Consider the following 9,985-nt stretch of genomic DNA (forward strand, 5'->3'; position numbering starts at 1 on the left):
GGGACCATCATCAGCTGAAAGCTTCCTCTTCAGTGTCGCTTGTCTCTGTCACTACCAACTGCCTATCGAGACCAATTTAATGTACGAGGGGGAACAAGGTGGCACTCCATTCTCATTCCACACAACCAACCTGTTTCCAACTTTCCTTGTGACTTGCAGAAATTTAGGTGAGGCACTAGGGCTGGGTATCGTCACTGATTTCTAGAATCGATTCAATTCCGATTCACAAGGTCCCGAATCGATTCGATCCACGATTCGATTTAATTCGATTCGATTCTATTTGAATTTGGGAAATTTTGACAGTCAGAAATAATATAATTCAGATCAGAACATTTACATATTTTTGTATCTATAAAAAGGAAGCTGACACACACAAGACTTTATCAAAGGTGTGAGCATCACAGCAGAGGCCTTTGTGTCAAAGTAGCTGAAGATAAAATACAGAAAAACATGAAGGTGATTTTCCTGTTCTGGGATTTTATAAAAATATTCTGCAGTAGATCAAAAAACGAAAGAAAACCATTAATCAACACATGAACATTACCTCTGAAGTTACAGCGGTTTTATTAGAGACACGGTTAAGCGTTTTGCATTTTGCATAATTTTAAAAAGTTTAAATTTGTTCAATATTGGACGGCAGAAATGAGGTTTTCTTTTCGGAAGTATGTAAAACGAAAAAAAAAGGGCGTAAACAACAGCGCAGACCCGCGGATCAGAATCAGCGAGCTGTCGGCTTTCAGCCCCGACCGTCAGCTGAGAAAGGAGACATCTCACTGATTCTGATCCACGGGTCGCGCTGTGTGTTTACGTCTTTGTGCAGAATCCGTCTACCTGCTCTCATTTACTGTTTTAGCTGTTTGGTGGTTGTTGAAATTTTGTGAGGTTTCATCAGAGATTCTGGCATTTCGGGCAAAATAAATTTATATTAAAAAATCGATTCAGGATTTTAATGAATCGATTTTACGTTATCTAAGCCAGAATCGATTTTAATCAATAAATCGATTATAAAAACCCACCCCTAGTAGGCACTGACCGCACTGAAAGTAATGGCGTCGGAATATTCTGGCTGGGGGAGAAAATTCTGCCTCGCGCAACAGCAAACTTTCCGTATTTCGCAAAACGGAGCGAATCCGTAGCAAATCCACGGTAAAGGGACCCCTAAATTTACTGATTTTTTTAACAGTGCAGATGATTGAGCTGCGTATCAAAACCCTGAAGGAGCTACAGAAGCGAAAGGGTCAAGTTAAGGAGGAGCGGAACAAGGAGAAGATGCAGGACACTGGAGAAAAGGACTGCCCCAATTGGAGCCAGAACCAGTATGGACAGAACTTTGAGCAGCAGAACCGATGGATGTAAACAGACTGAAATGGAGGAGGGCAGGATCCAAGGGCACGCTTCAGGCCGTGGTTTACCCAGAACACCACAACAGGAAAGTGATGAACACAAACACCCACACAAACACACACATCTACATGCACAGACTCAGAATGAAGAGTGATCCACACACACACGCTGATGCAATGAAGAATGCTTTACTAACAAATGCTGCACACAAACATCCAAATACGGAGTCGGTTACAACAAAAAGAACCCATTGATTATTTATTGGTTAAATGCATTTCATGCCACACAGAGGGCATTTGTGTAGATTTAGGGGACAGGGTCTATTGCAGTTTGGAAATGAAAACAATGTCTGTGCGTGATGTCTGTTTATGGCTCAAGGCCTCCACTGAATTGTTTACTGTGCTTCACACAGCCTAACAAGGAGCAGTGGTACAGAGCGAAAATGATGAATGAACGGTGTGAGTTTTATTTCGGAGAATATGAAAAGGTTGTGTTGATTTAACTTAGTTGTTTAAGTTTCTGCCAAAGCAAAGCATTTGTGTGTAACCAGTGTCCACTATTGAGTCAAGTAAATCCAACATGTTTTTGTTGGTGCAAAAAAGGAGTTTCGGTAACTGTATGCCTGCACAATATTGTGTGTGGAGTTTTGGTTGATCTTTGGGTTTTGTTTGACACTAGGTTGATTCTATCAGTGAGGTTTGGATTGTTTTCCTTCTCTAAGAGAGAGATGGATGGTTTTATGTTTGGACATGTTTGCAATGGGCCCCAGTATCTGTTATTATATGAGCGTTTAATTGGTTACGTTTGTTTTTGCTTTCGTTACAGTGCACTGAGATAAGAACATCTGAGAGGTGTGATCCACCGGTGGTGATATTTTGGTATTTTGTGAGTTCCTGATTTAACAAATCGGCTCCTTAATCCAGGCCTGAGAGAGTGAACGTTAAAGCGCTATAAAATATTCTTACTGAAAATAGTCGCAAAGTGTTTTTCTCCATGATTATAATGGGCTGGGGAGAAATTCACCTATATGGGACACTGATGGAATGAGAAGTCCTGAGCCTAAAAGGATTGCAGCGAGTCAATCCAGTCCAAAGAAAAAATAACAAACAAGGAACTGTTTCCTTTAAACGTCATCTTGCTGGTGATGGAGCCTCGAATAGGTTGCGCGTGAGACCCCATTATCAGCAATATCTGGTATGAAGGTGTGTGGATGTATGCATGTGACTGGACTGTGATGGACTACAGGGCTCGCAAAATTTTTAAATCCCTGGTAGCCCTTCGGGCAGGCACTCTTTAGTTTTTGGTAGCCCGAAATAAATTTGAGTAGCCCGAATAAAAAAAGATTATTTTTATTGTATAATATTGTAAAGGAAACAAAACATCAATCAAAAAATTGTTAAAACACAAATTACAACAACTGTATAAACATTACAATCAACTCAAATATCTGGTTCTAATTAAACAGAATTTTCTGTGAACTTGTTAGAACTGTGTAGAACATGAATTAGTCTGTGTCAGATCCTGAATCTGAAATTTCCACTGAAGTCTCGGATGAGAAAATGCCACTCGACGTTGAGGGCATAGCATCTCCTTCATCAGCTTTCTCTTCCTGTGCATTGCCCTCCATTTCACTGCTCTTTGTTCTTGTCGGGATTTTATGATCCAGGTGTCTTGAATCTTTTCCAGAAAACATCCAGAAACGAATCGACTTGTCAGGGCAAAAAGATTCAACTGTTTCCCCATGAATGGAGAGTTGCATGCAGTCATTCAGTGTTTCAGGGTGTAGAGAGGTACGATGTTTGTCTTCACTCGGTTCATGCAAGAAAATCCTCTCACAGATGGCTGTTGATGGACTAAGTGTCAGCATTAATTTCACCAGCAACAAGATATGAGAGAGATGTTCTGGATTCTCAGAGAGGAGATCTCTGTACAAGCAATCTACTTTGCGACCCCGGCGTTCTGCAAGCCACACTTTTAGATCCATCCATTCTTGTGGAATTTTCTCTTTCTCATCTAGCAAACAGGCAAACTGTGTGACAAGATAATCCACCTCTTCATCCCCATAATTTGCTAGTTCTTCTCTGGGGTAGGGAAGAGTGGAAGGGTCAAAAACCTTGAAACAAGAGAGAGGCTTTTCATGGAGATTTTTAAATCTGTTGTCCATGTACTTGACTGTGTTGTCAATAATCTTCTGGATCTCTGCACCAAAGGTGTCTTTGTCTGTTCCCTCACCTCTTCTAGCAGGTCGCTGACTTTTTGTTAGCTGAGTTCCACAGTAGCAAATGCTACCATCCTGGTTCGCTGTGAACTTTGTGTCCAAGGTTTTCTGATATTCTCCTGGTTTTGTTTTTAGGCTGAGTAAGCGTGATGTTGTGCTCTCAACTAACTGATTTGTTCGTGTGATGTTTAGGTTATCATGCTGAAAATCAGTAGAGCACTTGGATAAGATGGTACTGGAGTCCAACATGAAACGCAGGAAGCGAACAAATTTCTCAGTCTTCATCTCCTGCACCACCCCCTTAGCCTTGGCTGCATCCTCGGCTTTGACATCACTTCCTTCTGCCATGTTCTCCATATGAACAACAGTGGGAGTGTAATTTTTTTCCACAGTCTTTAGACATCTCAGCCGGCTTGGAAGCCACCGTGTGCTCTTCAGCCCACTGAAATGTGCCAGCCTCTCATTTAGCAGCTCACTTATTTCTGTCAGCTCTCTTCGCTTCTTTGGGGAATAGTAGTACATCTTAAAGATGGTTTTCAGTGTATCTTCAAATTTCACCAGGTACTCACAGCCTTTCACGCTATCCAGCACAGCTAGCTCTAGTTTGTGTGCCACACAGTGGATTGTTATGATGTGGGGTATCCTCTGTTTCAGTCTCCCAGCTACTCCTGTTTTCTCACCCATCATCACTGCACCACCATCAAAATTTGCACACATAACTTTCTTTTTCCATGTGTCCTCTCTGATACCCAAGGTGTTCACTGCTTCATCAATAGCCTCTAAAATACCTGCAGCATTTGCACTCTTGACTGGCTGACATTTGATCATGTATGTGGCTATGTCACCATTATCCCTCACATACCTGACGTGAACCAACTCCTGTTCTATTATACCAGTGTCTGTACTGCCATCTGCAAGAATGGATAAGAACCTGCTTTCTTGAATTTCCTTTTCAATCTGGTCTCTTGAAGTTTGTGCTGCTGCTCCAATAAACTCTCTGCAAGCATGGTCACTGAGGCAAGTGGAACCAAGATCGAGGCCATTTGCTTTCTGAAGTTTGCAAAGACTGCTAAATTTTGCCAGTGGTAGTTCACTCTTTGCAACATAGCACGCAGTTCTAAACAGCTTTTTCAGGACTTCTTGTTGTGCTTGGTTTATTTTTAGTATGGTTTTTGCAATTGGTGTTTGTTCTGGGACAGATGCTGCAGACTGAGCACCAATGCATTTCTTGTGATGCAGAGATTTCTCATGAGTTCTGATGGGGTCTTTCCTAAAATTACTGGTCCCAGTAACAAAGGCGCTTGTCAACTCAGCAATAGAGGGAAACTCACGACACACCCGGCAGAACATCATGTTATTTATCTTGTCATATTCCAGCCACAGAAATTCTTTTGTCCATGAATCCAAAAAACTGCGCTTTCTTTTTGCCTCGTAATCTGATTTATCATAACTTTTCCGCTTTGTGGTAGGCCTTTCTTTGCCTGTCCCTTCTTCATCCTGACCTGTCTTTTTTGGCTCAGCAGAACTAAAATACCTGCCTAAATCCATCTGTCTTTACACATGCCAGAGATTTTTTTTTTTAATTCTCTGCGCAGTCAACCTCGAGCACGTTTAAGCTTGTGTTGTGCCCTTAAACAGGGGAAATAGTGAGGAGAGGTGAAAGAAAGGCACAGACACGCAGCTCTCACTCTCACTCGTCTGTATTGAGTGAAGGAGGAAGCGCGCGAACCCACCTACTGGAGCCCTGAGGCATTAACAATGGATCGACGCACAATCAACCCAGGCAAAACTTTCACTACTTATCTCTCTCTATATTCCCACTGCATATTCTATTTGAAAACAGTCAAAGCAACAAATAAAACATTAATAAGGGCATGACATGAAATATAAGGAACAGAGATGTACAACTTCAAAACTAATCAAATTTATGATCCACCACATACTCCCCCTCAGAATAGATGTTGTCCTCAACATCCAAATGTTTAACATTTAGCACAAACGTGGAGTTATGAACATTAATATCACCAAAACCAATAAACCATTGCATACTATAACTGTTTCTTGTACCTTATATGTAATCTACAAAAATAGTTTCACAAGCTGGAACTCTTTTCATACATTCTTTAGTGTGGGTTATTACCCAAAGTCTTTCAGTGTTCTCATACAGTCTGTATGAATTACAGTGTCCATGCAGTTACATTAACACAGTCTGCTGCTGGCTTGAGAACAAAGTCATTTTAGTGCAGCTTGGCAAAGCAGTCACTCTCTCCTTTGACAAATGTCCATGAGAGTGATACAAGTGGCCGTAGCCATGTGGTGTGCTTTGGATGTGTGTGTTAAGCTGCAAGCACAATATGAATCAGTTCAATGTCCAAAAGTCACTTTGAATATGAATTCTGTGTTAAACAGTCCATTTCCTTGTGGTTGGTGTGGAGTGTAAGTACATTGTCTCTGTTCAGTAACGTGTTTCGTGTGTGATCACAATGTTTCTTTTCACTCAAGTCCATACAGTTATCAGTGGCAGTATGCCTGAACAGTCCGTGGAACCATGAAGTGTGTATGATGTGATGGTGTTCTCAGGTTATAACAAGCTGGTGAACCAAGCCGATCATATGTGAAGATCTTTGGTGGTTTGCGCTCTCTACTTGGTCGCTGATGCTCTTGCTCACAGGTCCTGCTGTGTTTGTCTGGAACAGGTGCAGGAACAGGTTCCTCCACTGATGGTTCCTCGACATAATTTTCCTCTTGGTCAGGTAGTTGTTCACATTGGTTCAGTACTTCATGTTCATTCTCTGGCTCAGATGACATGTTTTCCACTGTTTGAAGGTGTTTGGCTGGTTCATCAGTGCTCATAGGATTCAGTGTCTGAGGATAAAGTGGCTCAAATGGCTGCTGAGATGACACTGGATAGTACTCATCATCGTCATCCTCTTCCTCAGCTTGTTCCACTTCCTCACTTGTCTCCACAGCTCTTTTTCTTGTTCGTGGTCGCACTTCAGTTTCAACAGGCAGATGGTCACATGGCAGAAGAAGATTGCGATGCAATATCCTTGATCTCCCTTTTGCTTTCTCAGGTCTGAGTTCATAAACTGGGATATCTCTGCTGACCTGACGAACGACTGTGTGAACCACATCCTCCCAGTGGTTCCTCAGCTTGCCTGGACCTCCTCGAGGTGTCATGTTCCTTATTAAAACACGATCACCTGGCTGTAATACTGAGCTCCTCACCTTGCTGTCATAATGTCTTTTACTTCTTACAGCTGCTTTATGAGCATTTTCTCTCGTGATCTCATATGCTTCTTCCATGCCTTGTTTCCATTTTACCATGTAGTCATGATGATTGCCATCTCCTTGTTCTGAGGTCAAGCTGAACAGCATGTCGATTGGCTATCGTGGGGAGCGTCCATATAACAAGTAAAAAGGGGAGAATCCAGTTACCTCGCTGCGGGTACAATTATAGGCATAAATCAGTTTGTTAAGCGAGTCCTTCCAGTTAGTTTTCTGACTCTCTGAGAGTGTTTTCAGCATCTGGAGTAGTGTCCTATTAAACCGCTCCACTTGTCCATTCCCTTGGGGATGGTAGGGAGTAGTCAGTGGTGCTCTGCTCTCATGACACGGCTTCTTCTGTTTTATGCAAACACACCTTCTGGTCACATATTCCTCTACTTCCCGTTGCATATAGGGCCAGTAAAACCGGTCCCGTATCAGTGACAATGTTCTCTCTACACCTTGATGGCCCATTTCATCATGTAGCTCCTTTAGTACAGTACTTTTGTGTATTTCTGGTAGGACCAACTGTTTTCTGTTTGCTGTTTTTCTGTGCAAGATCTCATTCTCATCCATCTCCAATTTGTCCCACTCCCTCAGGAGACATATGACCTGTGGGCTGAGTTTTCTTAGCTCTGAACGTGATGGTTTTTCCTGTGTTAGTTTACACTGAATTACAGGTCCAATAGTCGGATCACTTCTTTGGTCCTGTTTGATCTGGCCTTTTGTCAGTGGAATGATGGAAACATCTGTGGCCATGGCTGAACACCTGACTGAGACACCCATGGACCATGACACATTGGAGTCATCCTGCCTTTCCACTGCCTGTGTGGTTGCTCCAATTACATCGTATGCCATTTCCTCTGTGCATTCATTCATAAACGTTTCCATGTCTACCGGCATCCTGGAGAGGCTGTCTGCGTCCACATTTTCTTTACCAGGGCGATATTTAATTGTGAAGTGAAAATCTGCCAGTTCTGCTACCCATCAACACCCTGTTGCATTCAGTTTGGCAGTGGACAGTACAGGTAAGTGGATTATTGTCGGTGTACACGGTGAAGAATGGTGCATAATATAGGTAATCACGGAATTTTTCTGTGATAGCCCACTTGAGAGCAAGAAACTCTAACTTGCCTGAATGCAGGTGGTAATTCTTCTCAGCTGCAGTTAAAGTGCGGGAACCATAAGCAATCACACGAAGCTTTCCATTCTGCTTTTGGTACAACACGGCACCTAATCCCTGGTTTGACGCATCAGTGTGAAGGGTGAATGGCTGTGAAAATTCTGGAAAGCCTAGAACAGGGGGCTGAGTTAGACAGTCTATCAGCTGCTCTAGTGCTAACTGGTGCATGTCGGTCCACTCAATAGGTGTACTCGAAGGGACACTACACCTGTTTCGCTTTGTTTGCCACTTTAATCTTGTGTTTCGCTGGGTCTCAGCATCTGCAGGTCCCTTGAGCAAGTCATACAGAGGATTTGCAATTCTGGCAAAATCCTTGATGTATTGTCTGTAATAACTTAGTAGGCCCAACATTGCTCTTAGTTCACCAACAGTACCTGGCTGTTTGTTTTTCAAAGCTGTTACAGCAGCAGTGTCTGCGGGGTCTATCCTGCTTCCCTCTGCTGACACAATCCTGCCAAGGTACCTCACTTCTGTCCTAAACAGGTCACACTTTCTTGGTTTGAGTTTGATTCCGTACTCCCTGAGTCGGCGCAGCACTTTCCTGACATCCTCAACATGATCCTCAAACGTTCTGCTAAAGACAAGGACATCATCGAGGTAAGGCACACATATTTCATCCCTTAACCCTTCTAAGCACTCCTCCATGCAGCGTTGAAATGCTGCCGGAGCATTCATCAGTCCAAATGGGATTCTGACCCACTCATACAGGCCCCAGGGGGTCACAAAAGCTGTTAGGTGTTTACTGTCTTTGCCCATGAACCCCTGGTGGTATGCTTTACCCTGGTCCAGTAGAGAAAATAGAGTGTTGCCACCTAAGTTGTCCATTATGTCTTGTACTCTGGGAATGGAGTGGCGGTCTGGGTGAGTCTTCCTATTCAGCTCTCGGTAGTCAATACACAAGCGCAATGTACCGTCTTTTTTTCTCACACAGACTACTGGAGAGGAGTAAGATGAGTTTGATTTTTCCACCCACCCCTGAGCTATTAGGTCCTGTAGGTAGTTTTTCATTTCCTGATACAAGGGTTTTGGTACAGAGAGATAAGTCCGTGTGACTGGCTCATTATCTTTCAACGAAATGTTCATTTGCAAGTTTTCAACACAGCCTATGTCGTCATCAGATTTAGAGAATGACTCTGACTCTTCTCTTAACATCTGACTAACAGCTTGTCTCTGGTGGTCATTCAGGTGAGTCAAGTCGACAGGTGGGTCCCATTGTTCACTTTTAGGTGTGTTCTCACCTGAGCTCTTAGCCTGGATGGGACGGACTGATGCAGTAGGGAGGCAGTCAGTTTTGAATACATTAGTAGGATATATTGATGCAACAGACTGCACAGTTCCAATAACAGTCCTACTTGGCAGTGTGATGTCATGGCTGGTGGGATTTTGTACACTAATGACAATTTTTGGTGTCATACCAGTCTTTACTAAAACAAGGGTATCACAGAACTCGAGTCCTTCAGGCCACTGTGGGTTCTCATGAGGCTCGAAGATCAGGGTTCTATCTTCTTTGAAAGGCGGGGCTTGCACACGACACTCTATTTGGAGGGAGCTGTGTTTAGGCACTTCAACTCTCTCATTTGTTGTTCTTACACTGTGCTCACATGGCTGTCCCACTGTCACTGCATTAACAAAAGCTCTTGCCCTACTCTTTCTGAGGTGAGGAAAAGCTACTTTTACTGTTTTCATGAGTTTCTCTTTATTCTTAGTGTTTGTCTTATCCTGTACTCTGTTTGCAACTAGGTGTGAAATCACATTGAAGCCAATTATGGGGCATGACTGTTGGTTGCCTTTTAACACTAACACAGGTATTAGCAGATCTTTATCATTAGCAGCAAGTCTGAAGCTTACCTCGAGCCAACCAATATATGGTATTTCCGTCCCATTGGCTGCTTCAAGTTGCAGTGGTTCAAGTGGGTCTACTAGTTCTGCTATATCTCTTAGTTGGACATCAGGCAAATGGGTCTGTTTCCAGG

The 9,985-nt window shown here is 42.9% G+C and overlaps 1 protein-coding gene across 1 annotated transcript; it reads right to left on the reverse strand.

The window, feature by feature from the left end:
* Positions 1-2,774: 2,774 nt before the first annotated feature.
* Positions 2,775-6,742, reverse strand: LOC146688713 (zinc finger protein 862-like). The gene is made up of 2 exons (XM_085437493.1): positions 6,208-6,742; positions 2,775-4,473 (listed from the first exon to the last, which is right to left on the reverse strand). Exons 1-2 carry the CDS (start codon positions 6,740-6,742, stop codon positions 2,849-2,851), a joined length of 2,160 nt encoding a protein of 719 aa, XP_085293619.1. The 3' UTR covers positions 2,775-2,848.
* Between the last annotated feature and the right edge of the window lie 3,243 nt (positions 6,743-9,985).

The sequence above is a fragment of the Copadichromis virginalis genome, linkage group LG17, assembly GCF_057382275.1.
Source record: "Copadichromis virginalis isolate Kocher_CV1m ecotype Utaka linkage group LG17, C_Virginalis_male_GT1.1, whole genome shotgun sequence".
NCBI classification, from domain to species: Eukaryota; Metazoa; Chordata; class Actinopteri; order Cichliformes; family Cichlidae; genus Copadichromis; species Copadichromis virginalis.

Coding starts and splice junctions, on each gene's coding strand:
- LOC146688713 (XM_085437493.1), bottom strand. CDS start 6,742: ATGACACCTCGAGGAGGTCCAGGCAAGCTGAGGAACCACTGGGAGGAT. Junction 4,474..6,207: donor GCAAGAGCATCAGCGACCAA/GTAGAGAGCGCA, acceptor CCATTCTTGCAG/ATGGCAGTACAGACACTGGT.